General features: G+C 43.6%; 1 protein-coding gene across 1 annotated transcript in view; it reads right to left on the reverse strand.

Moving 5' to 3' along the window:
* Positions 1–5,124: 5,124 nt before the first annotated feature.
* The window catches only part of C7 (complement C7), a 28,442-nt gene continuing 19,655 nt past the window's right edge, over positions 5,125–13,911 (reverse strand). The window contains exons 17-18 of the mRNA XM_057432442.1: positions 8,494–8,678; positions 5,125–5,715 (exon numbers count right to left, since the gene is read on the reverse strand). Of these exons, the coding sequence (XP_057288425.1) occupies positions 5,528–5,715; positions 8,494–8,678 (373 nt within the window). The 3' untranslated portion in view covers positions 5,125–5,527. The remainder of the gene's footprint in view (positions 5,716–8,493; positions 8,679–13,911) is intronic.

Genomic DNA, 13,911 nt, shown 5'->3' on the forward strand with positions numbered 1-13,911 from the left:
GGGGCCAATGAGATTGAACGTTGTATGTATGTGCAGGTTGGGAAAGTACCGAACAAGGGGATAAAAAGGGCTTGGTGGTAATAAACAAGGATTTGAGTCTCTGCATCAACTTGAGTCCGTGTTGTGAAATGCCACAAATGGTGCCCACCACGTGGAGCATTAAAACCGACTAGTTGTCAATCCAGTGGCATGGCTCAGCCGAACTGCTTGCTGAATGTGAGCAAAGGTGTATGCTGAAAAGAAGCGAATTCAAACCATACAGATTGCCTCTCGCAGGATAGGGATAAGTGGCTTAGAATTATGGGGTCTGCTTTAACAAAAGAGCAGGGAAATGTTCTAGAAGTCTTTGCTATGATTCTTAAGCAGTATGGGAAAAAAGTTGACAAGGAAGAACTGAAATGTATCCTTGTCTGAGCATCCAAAGTCAATCCATCTATTAAGTCCACTAATATTTATACCCTGGAGATCTGGGACAAAATTGGTGTTAATTTGTGGGACTGTGCTACAATGATGAAGTTGCTGCCACTTTTTTGAGCCCGTGGTGAGTTATTTCTGAAACTTTAAAACCTCATGCCAGCTCAAAAGCACAGGAGGCAGAAGCAGCACCTTTGTCTCCCTCACCACCACCCTCTTTGCCAGACTCTGCCGTGAGATTGAAAGGTCAGTCTGCTGTTCCTGCTCCTGTAGTTCTGCCGCCTAATAATTCTGATGCTGACCTGGATGGTCCTTTTGACCATGTGGATCCAGAAAAGGAGCCTGATTTATATCCCCCAGATCCTTATGACAAATGGGCAGCTGTAACGGGGAGAAGCGAGACGAGTGGGGGATGTAGATAGATTGTGTGCTTTCCCTGTGCTGTATGTCCCAGATCAAGACCCACAGTGAGAAGGTCTCTCCTATGCTCTTATCAAAGATATCAGGCAAACGGTGGCAGACCATGGACTTGGAGCCCCATATACATCTCATTTGGTAGAGTTTCTCTGTGATACTAATGTAGCAGAAGTTGGCGAATACAAATATGTCCATGTTTCTGTTGACCCTTGGAGACCTTTCTAGATATGGCTAGCCACTTCTTCCGACGTCGGCTGGCCCCCTGCGTTGGAATGAGTGTGCATTTTGGTCAGTATAAAAGCCTGAGCCTCATGCAATGTGTGTGGGGGGGAAGAACCTAATATCACCCAGGGTCACCGCTGCATCCACGGGGACACCCGCTAAGATTGAGCCTGCCACCTCACGCTATGGTGATGCTTCTCAGAGCTGGTTTCCTGGAGGTCTTCACAGAGTCTTTGCGCCACGTTATGAACACAGGGCCGTGTAGTGGTGGTAGCGATTATCTGGATTTTGTGTTTCGAACATTGTAATTCTGTGGAGTGTGCTTGTGGGATCCCTTCCCTCTGTGTGTGTGTGCATGTGTGTGTGTGTGTGTGTGTGTTGAGGGTAGACAGTGTTCTGTGTATTTTTTGTTGCTGGGTTCGCGTAGAAGTTTTTAATGGGGGGCGTAAGCAGGTAGTGAGGCCCCTTTAGTTGTTTGATAACCATGTTCAAAGGAAGCTGCCCTCCGATTTGTCTCCCAGCCTAAAGAGCGCCTTCAACATGCTGGTTGCATGGGAGGAGGCCTGCTTAGTGTGTTTAAAGTAACCTGGGGTGAATCTGAGACTTGGAGGAACAGATGGATCACTTGAAACAAGAACTGCTAACTGAAAAAGCGAGAGGGGCAGCGCAACCACAAGCTTTATCAGCCATCACCCAAGCAGCATCAGGGTGGCAGAAGAAGAAGAAAAAAAGAACGAGACAAGGCAGCCATGAAAAAGGAAGGAGCCAGCTCAGCTCCTGTTTCCAACCTGCCTGGGCCTTTAACTGCAGGTAATGACACAGCAAATTCCTTGACTGTTAACACTGTGCAGTTTAATTCTTCAGCCGCTTCGCATTCCTTTTGTATCAGAATGCCTCTGCTTTAAGGAAACACTTTAACCTGCCTCCTTGTCAAGAACTGATAACCTGGGGGAGGGGGTATATTTGTGTCCTCCTACCTACAGGTCCATGGCAGCTGCCTGCAAAGTCTGTCAAGCCACACCATGGACACACTGATGGAAGAACCCGATGCCTCCACTACAGGAGCTGACAGTGAATACCCCGAGCAGAAAGAGATAGAGGAAGAGAAAAACAAATGATTGCAAAACATCACTTGGGGGCAACTGGAAAGTAACAACTTGAATATGTGTGCTTGTAACGTAGCTATTAGAGGCTGTGATTTTGTGTATAAAACCACCTGTATTTGCTAGCCAGTTGCTAATAAGAAACTACACCTTGTATTGTATGGATTTGTCATTTGTAATAAGAGATGTTAGAGCATGCAAATTTTCTAATATGATGGTAGTGTTATAAGCAGGTATTGATAGCAGATACATAAAACAAAAAAGGGGGAGTTCAGGGTTAACCGCACAAGAACGTATAATGAAAGTTTTTATGCTTTGAATTTTTAAATCGCTGGACAGAGGATGGACCTCCTATATATCTCCATTTGGGGGGTTCTAAGAATTTTGAACAGGGGAAAGCTCATGTTAAAGTACGTAATCTTGAAACTCATGAATGGGAAGGCCTGTTTCCTTTAATAACCTGAGGACAAGGGCACGCTTGTGTTTCCACAGATAAAGAACCTTGTTGGGTCCCTGCACAATGGGCTCGTCCTGCCTTGTCTTCTGTCTCTTCATCACAAGAGGACTGACCCTACCGTGGTTTCCCGCCCAGCCGAAAGAGAACATCTGTAGCCAATGTGACAGGACAAGACACCCTGTTCCTGTTGGTTGCCACATGTATGAGTCCTTTCAGACTGCTATTGGAAGCAATGGCAGCCTCCAATCCTGTGGACACATTGGATGGCTGGAGGGTATAACAACACAGCAGCAAGAAATCGATTTGTTAAGATCTGTAAAAATGGATATGTATCTGTACTTTCATTATATAGTTTGAAACCAATTCTTAGTGCAGAATGTTAACTCTTCTTTAACTGTTTATTTGCTAGGCTAGGAGCACGATTGAAAAAATTGTATTAAGAGAGTTTGTTTTGTTAGTTTTTACTAGCTTATACAGTTTCTTATTAATCTAGCTGTTAAGCAGGTGTTGATAGTTAATACACAAAAGAGAGATGGAGTGAGTTGTGGGGAGTGAAGGTGATAAGATTTGCATGAAGAACAGTTTGGGAATGAGCTCTGAGGCCTTGGTGCTTGACAAGCCCTGGAGTGATAAGTTGGGGTGTTGAATGACAGGGAAGGTCAAAGAGCAAGCCTTGGGGGGATGGGCCAGGATGTATCTGTGGAAGGAATCTCAGTTGGAGGCCAGAGAATGTGGGAGTTGTGAGAGGGTCTGCAGCATTGTGTTTGGACTACAGGGGCCAATGAGATTGAACACTGTATGTATGGAAAGTTGGGAAAGTACCGAACAAGGGGATAAAAAGGGCTTGGTGGTAATAAATGAAGATTTGAGTCTCTGCATCAACTTGAGTCCGTGTCATGAAATGTCACAGTGAGTAATTATAAAGAAAAAGGATAAAATATGGATCCCTGTGAAAATTCTGATGGGTCAGATGAATAGAGAATTCAGGGACTGAAGTATTTGAAATGCAGCCTTCATTAATATTTTGTCTCTCTTATCTCTGACTAATTTATTTTATGGATGCAGAGATCTGTTCCTGCTGATGTTTCAAGATGATTATCAGGCAACCTTACTGGTTTTTGAGCTGTTTCTTAAGCAGGAATTCTCAACATTTCTTAAAGGCTTGTGCTGGATTTTTGCATTTCCCTTTGTTTGAAGACATGTCACCAAGTCACTATTTTTATGTGTTATCTATCAGGAAATTTCCAGGTGATTCTCTCTTGCCTCTAGCAGATACAGAAGGTATTGATACCCAGTGGGATCATGGTCCAATCACGTTGTGCCAGTTGCCCCAGGAAAAAGGCTAGAAATCGTGAAAAAAAAATTCGTAGTAACCAAGGTGCAAACATCTGTCTGCTCTCCAAACATGATACTCCTGAGCAAATAATACAGAGAAAACTGATCAAATTAATTTGGCTTTTATTCTACTTGTTTTCATCTATAAGATATTCACAAATATTCATGATTTTGCTCAAAACCCAAAAAATTGTTGTTAAGTTCCAGGTGGCATAAGGTTTATGAGATCTTTTCTATTAGTGTGGTGTCAACCATCTCCAATATAGCTTGCCCAGGGAGAAGGAATCTCAAGGCAAAGCATGCAGCTCCTGCTCTGTCTTAATCCTCATTGCCAGCAACACGGAAAGCAAAGCTGTTCCAGCTCAGCACAGAGATTATGTGAGGAAGCTACAGGTACAAACATGATAACCAAGAGAGATGATTTATCTGGTAGGTATTTACTGATAGTGAGAAATAAAATCTGTCACTTAAAAAGCACACAGGCTTCCTGCTGATAGTACTGCACTTCCTTGATCACCTACTGGCTATCCAGCCCTTTGCCCTTGTTTGCATCTGAAAATAGTCAGAAGAGATAGGACTGGCACCTGAACAGACTTGCAGGGTACACCATATGTGAGCAAAGATGTCACTGTCTGACTACTCTAGGCAGCATGCCTAGCTGTCTAGTGTCTAAGGAAGGGGCTGTAGGAACAGTTGTAGGAGATTGTCCAAAGGTACCTCCAGGAGGACTGCATGTGGAGTGTCTCTGTTTCTGTGAAGATACACTTTCCCTGATAGCTGCCTTTGAGAAAGTTTTGTGTGGTGGAAGGCTTCTGTGTGCAATGGTCTGTAAGCAAACTGGTTTTGGCGCAAGCATAAATGCAACTGAGCTACCTGAGCTTACAAATGTAGCTCAAGATGATATAGATGACAACGTAAAATGATAATTTTCATTACATGGTTCAATAGTCCAGTGTACAAGAAACTGCATGCAAAGAAGTTTTCTCATTACTTAAAGCTGGCTTTACTATTAACGCACATTGTGTTCACCTTTAAGAGCTTCAGGCTCAATAACAGGTTCAATACTGTTCATACTGTTTGCTCTGCTGAATAAGACACAGAGGAAGAAGATACTTTATTAAAAGAGAAGAATCATACGTCTTATTCTGTATAGCTTATTCCTTTTTTTTAAAAAAAAATCTAAATCTACTCCATGCATGCATACGTTTGTGTGACTTTAATAAAAGTGCATTTACAATGTTAGACACTGTAACCCATCACTATAAATGCCACTTTGGCAGTCGCACTTCAGCAATATTTTTTAGTTATGATGGAAACGTGAACTAAGCTTGCAGTGCTCAGTCTGGGGCCTAAGGAAGACCCCTGTCATGAGCAGTAGTGGCAAGTGCAGCTCTGCCTAATGAAAAGCCTTGGGCCCTGATTCAGAGCCCACCAGAAGCAATGCACACTCTCATCAGCTGCAGAGGACTGCACAGTAGAGCTTACATTTGATAGAGCAAAGTTTAAAGTATGTCCTGCCCATGAGTTGACACATTTTGACATATCCCATGGCAACAAGCAAAATGAACCATAACATATCTTATTTGCTTTGTACCTCGCAGGGCCTTACGCTGACAAGGGTGACAGTCTTCCCCTGGCATCTGAGCTTCCCAGCCTCACACTCGGTCATGGTCTGATGGGCAGCAGAGCCACCCACTTCAGCACAGATCTGGATGCCTCCCTCCTCGCACGGCCCATCTTTGTCACAAACACAGCTGTTGGATTGTGCTAAGTAAAAGCACATAGGAAAATACTCAGGATGGCAGCCGACTCAACAAAAAGCAGACTAAAATATTCACAGCAAAACTGCAGGATTAACAGCAATTTTCTGGAGGGTACAAGAAAGCACAAGACATGGCCCTGTTGGAGTGGGTCCAGAGGAGGGCCACAGAGATGATCAGAGAGCTTGAGTACTTCCCTTCTGAGGTCCTGCTGAGAGAGTTGGGGCTGTTCAGTTTGGAGAAGAAAAAGCTCAGGGGAGACCTTATTGTGGCCTTTTAATACTTAAAGAAATACTTACAAGAAAGACATAAGAAAGAACAGACCTTTTAGTATGACCTGTAGTGATAGGACAAGGGGTAATGGTTTTAAACTAAAATCAATTTGGTTCAGACTAGATATGCTTTTTATGTTGAGTGTGGAGAAACTCTAGAACAGGTTTCCCAGGAAGGTGGCAGATTCCTCTTCTATGGAAACATTCAAGGTCAGACTGGGCAAGGCTCTGAGAAATGTGATCTAATTGAAGATGGGAATGCCATCCAGAAGGACCTTGACATGCTTGTGAGGTGGGCTGATGCCAACCTTATGAAGTTTAACCATGTCAAGTGCAAGGTCCTACACCTGGGTCGGAGGGATCAGTCCCTTTGTTAGGGACTGCAGTGATAGGACAAGGGGTAACGGGTTAAAACAAAATAGGGGAAGTTTAGATTGGATATAAGGAGGAAGTCTTTACTGTAAGGTGACGCACTGGAATGGGTTGCCCAAGGAAGCTGTGAATGCTCCATCCCTGGCGGTGCTCAAGGCCAAGCTGGAGAGAGCCTTGGGTGACATGATTTAGTGTGAGGTGTCGCTGCCCATGGCAGGGGGATTGGAACCAGATGATCATAAGGTCCTTTCCAATCCTAACTATTCTATGATTCTATGATTCTATGTCCCTGCTCATTGCATGGAGGTAGTGGACCAGATGGCTTTTCAAGGTCACTCGCAACCCAAATTATTATATGGTTTTATGATTCTATAATTCTGTGATTAAAGGAATAGAAACCAAGAAGCCATACTAGAGGACCAGTAAGCTGAGAGAGTTGGGGTTGTTCAGACTGAAGAAGAGAAAGCTCCAGAAATAATGTATTGTGGCCTTTCAGTACTTAAAGGGGGCTTTTAAGAAAGAGAGGGACAGACTTTTTAGCAGGGTCTGAAGCAATAGCACAAGGGGTAATGGTGTAAAACCAAAAGAAGTTAGATTTAAACTAGATATAAGGAAGAATTTTTTTATGATGAGGGTGGTGAAACACTGGAGCAGGATGCCAAAAAAGCAGGTTGCCCAGAGATGCTCCATCCCTGAAAATATTCAAGATCAGGTTGGACAGAGCTCTGAGCAACCTGTCACTGCTCAGTGCAGGGGATTGGAATCCTTTACAGGTCCCTTGCAACACAAACAATTCTATGATTGCCATATTTCTTTTCCTAACCAGAAGCAATATTAGCTGATATTCAGGTTCAGTGGAAAAACTAGAAGTGGAAACAAGGGGTGCACTGCTGGGGCTCCATCTGCTTCAAGGGGCTGATTGTTCTTACGGGAAAAGCTTGCTCAAGGTTCCTGAGATATTGCTCTCAAAGCATTCTTTGATGTTACTGCTTGAACTGGTTCATGTAGCTACTGTTCCAGAGTTCGGAGACCATGTAAGATGAGTGATCTGTCTTTGGACTGCGACAAACTGATCATTCCAACACTTACAAGTGGTATCTTTATTTACATACAGGCAGTTTCACTAAGATCAAAAGATCTAGTACTACAAATAAATGTGTGTAATTGTACCAGGGACAACAGATAAATAATCAGATAAGAAGAAGGTCCCATCTGAGATTTGTTTTTCATAACTATGTCTTTGTTCTGGTATTGTACTTTTTTGGTTTGTGGTTTTTTGTTGTTTTTTTTTTTTTTGTCTCTGCTGAAGCTCCAGCCAGTTTTATAAACTTTTTATTTATTATTTTTCTCTGTTCAACCCTGTTACACAAAATAGGTGAACTCCCTGTCAAGTAATCATTTTATTTTCAAAATACGACAATAGCTGCTTTATCTGGGCACTTCTAAAAACCTTATTTACTTCTTTATCTTCCCATTTCAGGCAACCCTCCATTAAATGCAATGTAGTGTAGGACACTCAGGGAAATTAGATCAGGGAATCTGAAAACTTCCACAGCAGACAGATTGCAAAAGGCTAGGACTATTTCCTCTGAGGGAAGAGATATTCACCTTTGATCATGATATGAGAAACTGGAGATAGGCAGTGAAGTACTAACAAAAGTAGCTGTCCTAGCTAGTGTAGAATAAGACATTCAATTCTTTGTCATAAGATACTGCTGAGGGGACTACTCAGCTTCAGGAGAGGATTCCTGTGGCAGTCAGGACTCCCACAATTGCTGTGTTAAGGAATTCAAAACCAGTGGATACAGTGAATAAAGAGGTGGATAAGGGTTGCACCTCAGAATTCCAGAGTATCAACAAGGTAACTTGCTTACAGGGACTAAGAATAAGCTTTTTGTGTAGATAGTGCATTTTGTTACAATATCCTGCAGGCTTTTCTTTTCCATGGTTGGAGCTTCCTGCCATGATTGGGCACCAAACATTGAGCTGATGGTTTGAACCAGCTTAGCCATGCTGATGCTTCTAGGAAGAACTGGAGATATCTAGCTTGGATAGACCTACAGCTAATCTGTAATTGGGGAAAAAGATTTTGTTTTGATCATATAAACATTTTTTGCTTATAATTGCAAAGAATCTCTTACCATCACATTTTTCCCATGGACGGCACAATCCACACGATATCTCAGCTGCCTGAGGTACTTTGCAGTTTTCTTCATCAGTAAGAGAATATTTTCTGCCCATGCACTCCAAGGCATGCATCTTGCAAACAGTTAAATGTGTGTTTCTCTTGGTTCTTTGATCTGTAGCACAGGTGTCCAGAGAAGGACTGGAAACAGAAGCAGGGATTGAGCTATTTACATGTGCTTTATCTTGGTACGCCTTGAAAAGACCTGAGGGAGTGGAAAATATTTAGGATCCACTTCAAATTTCCCTGTTCACTGAAGTATATCCTAAGAGTGCAGCAAGGAAACTTGAGACATAGACATGTGAGTAATTCAGACTCATTTCCACAGGATGCTACATGTCAGGAGAGTCAGGATTTGTCTCCTCAAAAGGACAGGAATACTACTTGGTATTTGCCATTGACCTCAGTAGCAGTGAGAGCAGGACTTCTGTTAAAAAGAGTTCAGCTCTCCTTTATTTGGTAATATACTATATATGCACACACCTAAGCAGATACAGAAAACATTTCATTTACATATAATGATACACACACAGAGGAACATATATTAAAATATTTTGTAACTGTTTCTTAATTGCAAGACATTAGAATACACTTAAAGACTTTTTCTCTGCTGTTCTTTAAAAGCCTCAGCTTTTACTGAATAAAATGTTATGATCCAACACCAGAGACCAAAGATACTTCTGGAAATCCTCATACATCTCCACAAAAAATTTATGAAAAATCTGCTCAAGTTATCCAGGGAATTTGTTCGTATATTTTTTAACATTCAGATATTGTTCTAACACCTGCAAAAGCTAAACCTTAAACAATGTTTGCTTTGGGGACAGTTAAAGGAAGTCATCATCATTTGTGTTTCATGCTTCAGTATAGGAGGGGAAGAAACAGCCATTCCACTATTTCTGGACTTTAATGTCAAATCCAAAGCTTCTCCACTTGTCCTCAATGCAATCAGTGGCATCTGTGTGATTTGAACAAAAAAAGTGCCTCTCTGGAGCAGGGCATGCCTGGCATCTCCTGGACATTACAGCCACAGGTACGGTGCTGTGTAGGAGAGATGAGAGACAGGCTCCAAGGGAATGGAGAGCATTGAAATACAGCCCCAAAGGCTTATTTTCAGCACAGCTCCTCCTTTTGAGCTCACAAACACTCCCACAGAAACTTTAAGTGTCTAATGGGTCAGTTCTGAGGGTGAACCTCAACTAAACAGGTGTTTGTTGGTGAGGAAAGGCTGATAAGGAGCAGGCAAATGGCCTTAATGAGCTTCAGAAGGCTGCCTGAAGGGAAGGATATTTCCCTCTGAAAATGGTTGTCAAAGCATAGAAGACAGATTTGGAAGAAGGAAGTCTAATAAGAAAGCCCTGACTCAAACCTTGCTCATTTGTTGGCCAAGTGTTTAGGTGTTTTGTTTATTTGTTGGTTGGTTTGTTTCCCTGGGACTTAGGAAGGTGGTTTTGATCTATAAATAGGCCACTGAGGAAAAGCGCCTGCTCCAAGCTTTGGGGATGGTCCTCTGAGAGATGGTTCTGAAGACTCAAAAGAGCTAACTTTACAGAAAAGCAAATCAAGGAATTAATTCAACACATCCCATAGCCAAGCAGGTATTCAGTCATCCCCAGGCCAGCAGGGCTCCATCACGTAATGGTTACTTGAGAAGACAAACACCATCATTCTGAATGCCCCCCACTTTCTTCTTTATATGCTGAGCATGACATTGTACAGTGTGGGATATCCCTTGGCTCCACTGGGGTTTGTGTCCCCTTCCAACTTCTTGTGCACCCCCAGCCTCAGGTGGGGTAAGGAGCAGAAAAGGCCTTGACTGTGTAACTACTGCTCAGCAGTAACTAAAACATACATGCCTGTATTATCAACTCTGTTTCCAGCACAGATCCAAAACATAGCCCCATACTAGGTACTGTGAAGAAAATTAACTCTACCCCAGCCAATATGCAGCACCTAGCATCTGATAAAGGCCTGTGCATTTGTCTGCATTATACTGTTTACTCGTTTGGTTGCAAAGACCGTGACTGCACCGATTTGTAATGTGAAAGTTATCCTTACAGACAGGTATAAGAAAAACTACATCTTTAAATATCACCTTCAGTTTGGAAGAACAAGTTTGATCCAGTGAAAACATCTACTCTGTAATTAAGTTGTTTACTGTAAGTTGTTCAGAGGCCTTCTTTATTTGCCTGAGTAATAAATCTCAGCACCTGAGTCTTAAAGTCAAAATCTTGTACACAAGGCTACGTAATTTAGCTGGAAAGATCAAGGCCAGGTACAAGTGCACTAATCTCTTTGCTTTTCCCCTTAGCAACACCCAAAAGAGGGGAAGGAGGCTGATTCAACCAGCTTCAAAGGTTAAACGCAGGAGCTCATGGTCCATGTTGCCAATTTCTTGCTGCAGTATAATCTCTCAAACTGTCTTGAAAGTGCTTCCCGTGTTTGCTACAGCTGGGGTAGCTGGCAGAAAGCCAGTGGAAATCAACATGTTTAGATGAGTAAGAAAAAGGAGGGAGAATCTGTACCCATAAGAGAAATTTGCACCTATTACAGGGCTGGGAGCATCTCAATAGTGCCAGAAAAATGATTAGAGGTAAGAAAGAATCTTCGTGTAAAGTGAGAAATTCAGTACCTTTTACCTGAAAAAGGAGGCTTGGATAAGAACAAGCTTTTACTAAAGCACATATCATGAGAAATGGAATAGCATATATAATTCAGCAAATACTTTTTCTCTCTTTCACCTACAATGAGAGGCAGGCAACTCTTGGTGAAACTAAACAGTGAAAAATTCAGCATCCTGGAAATCATTTTATCTTCTGAAATTGTATTCAAGACCCTAAGTTTTAATACAAAACAGGCCAAGAACTCTTAGGAAGACATAGGTGCTACACAAAGTAAAAAAGAAGGGCTAATACTTAAAAATTATCAAATCTTATGTTTCACTGTGGATATAGTCTTTAGCTACCAGAAATCTGTATTAACACACTAACTGTGCTCTGACCTCTTCCTTTCACAAGGGTAAACTTACACAGAATAGTTGGTGTCTGGAGTGCTAAATTCTCTTTGTGCCTAAAAGATGAGGACTGCATCAGAGTGGAATGGTCCTGACCTTAGTAACTCCTGTGCTGTGCCTGGGAATTATCCAGTAGTCGGCCCAAAATCTTTACAAGGGGCTGTTTTAGCAGTTTAGAAGCTCTGGTACCCAGAATCATTCCCTTTCTTTAACTGATGAAGACAGATGTAGCCTAAGGCACTACATCATCAGCAACAAATTTCCCCTCACCAGCCTGTTGGGGTTCTTGTGCTGTCCCTGGAAGTCTCAGTTGCTAGTGTCTTGGAAACTGAAAGGATCTATGATGGCTCTGATTCCCAAATTGCCTCACAAAATCTTCTTTCCAGCACTCTTCTGAGCAGAGGCTAGTGCTGAAAGTCACTGCCACAGCAAAGCAAGCCAAGTTACTTCTGGTCTCTGAGGAAGGACCAAGATCTGCTTCCATGCCCTATTCCTACAGCCTTACAGTCTGGCAGACTGGTCTGCTTTGACAGCTGATGTTTTATCCTTCTATTATTAGATGTCTTATTTCAAGACAGAGTTAAATAGACAGCATCAGCTAACAGAAATGACTGTTATCTATCTTCCTGCCATTCTGAATATAATTATTAAAAAATAGAAACAGGCAAGAGTAGATTAATTATAACTGAAACCTGAATGCATAACTGAATGTAATTCATTCAGCTTCCAAGGTTATTGTGACTCTGCCCAAGGCTTTCCCTAGCACTGTGAACTCCTCTCATCTTCTATGTAACTAATCTCATCACACCAATGAACTAGAGGAGGGGTTGTTTCCTCACTTTAATGAGTTTTGAAACAAAAAGAGTAGGACCAGATTATTTAAAATATTTAGCTGTTTGTTTAAGGACAGAATAGTCTTAGCAGAGTGCTTACAAACCGAGTTTGTATTGGAAACTCCAATATTATTGCTGAGGTGCGTAGCTCGAGAGAGGACACCTTCAACACCGGAGCAGGGGGAAGCTCAGCTTCCAGGAGCCTCAACTCAGAGAGGCGAGAGACACCGAGGGAGCCTCAAGTCCTCGACGGGACCTGCCCAGGCGCCGGCAGCTCAGCTGAGGCGAGCAAGGACTCACAGCGGGCGGAGCCAGGAGGAGCGGCACCAGCCCTGAGTGGGTAAAAACCTGCCCCAGGGAGCGCGACCGAACAGGGGGCAACGGCGGGCAAACAGGTCGAGGCAGTTTGCGAGGGCCACCAGAGCGGGATGGTGAGCACTCGCCGTGTGAGCAGGGCCCGGTCCGGGAGCTCTGCTCTGGCTGCCCCGGCGGTGGCCAGCGTAGGCACTCAGACAGAGCCGATGGGAGGGGAGGCTGCAGGGCAGAGCTCGGGGTGTAGAGAGGAGAGTGCCTGCACTGGTCTGGTGAGGAGAGGGTGCGCAATGGGCAGGGCTGCACTCGGTGCTCCCTGGTGGAGGTCCTCCTGCAGCAGGGGCTGAGCTGCGGGATGCTGTTAATAGGCTGCGAGATGTCAGGGAAGCTGAGAGGAAGCAGGAATGCTTGCTCCTGGCCCAAACTGTGCAGGGGCCTCAAGAGTCCCCTGTAGCTCATGGAGGAAGGAAGGAGGCCGTTAACCCAGGAAACTGAGAAACCGTAACAAAAAAAAACAACATAAAAAAGAAGGAAAAGGACAATTAAAAGCAAGGGGCTTCCTCTTAAATCTGTTGTCCCCACTCAGAACCACTTTGAGGTTCTGCAGGGGGCTAACAAGGAAACACACTTGCACCATGAAAAACTGGCTGATGCACTGGTAAAGAAGATCACTACTGGTGCTGCCAGGAAAAAGTGGTGGGTCATAGTAGTAGGGGACTACTTTGCCAGGCATAGAGGCACCCATCTGTCAGCCTGACCCAGTCTCAAGGGGGGTGTGTTGCCTACCAGGGGCACGGATCAGGGATGTTGCAGAAATGCTGCCTGGTCTAGTGAGTCCCACTATTACCCACTTTGTGATCCATGCGGTGCTAGTGATACAGACAGCAGTAGCCTGCAGAACATTAAGATGGACTACAGAGCCCTGGGAGAGGTGGTTAGGGGCTCTGGAGCTCAGACAGTCTTTTTATCAATTCTCCAGGATAAAGGGGAGGACTTGAAAAGGCTAGGAGGATTGGCCAGGTTAATAAATGGTTAGAATGGTAGTGCCATAGTCAGGGGTTTGGGTATTTAGAACATGAGACTCAATGTGAGAGGCCAGGTCTACTGCGGGCTGGCAGAGCTGGTTTTGGTAGGAGGCTTGCCAGGCTGGTCAAGAAAGCTTTAAACTAGATGTGTTGGGGGAGGAGGCATCATTCCATCCCAACACACCCAGTCA

This window comes from Pezoporus wallicus, unplaced genomic scaffold (assembly GCF_028554395.1).
Source record: "Pezoporus wallicus isolate ANWC-B61680 ecotype Strahan unplaced genomic scaffold, APGP_CSIRO_Pwel_v1 contig_7640, whole genome shotgun sequence".
NCBI classification, from domain to species: Eukaryota; Metazoa; Chordata; class Aves; order Psittaciformes; family Psittacidae; genus Pezoporus; species Pezoporus wallicus.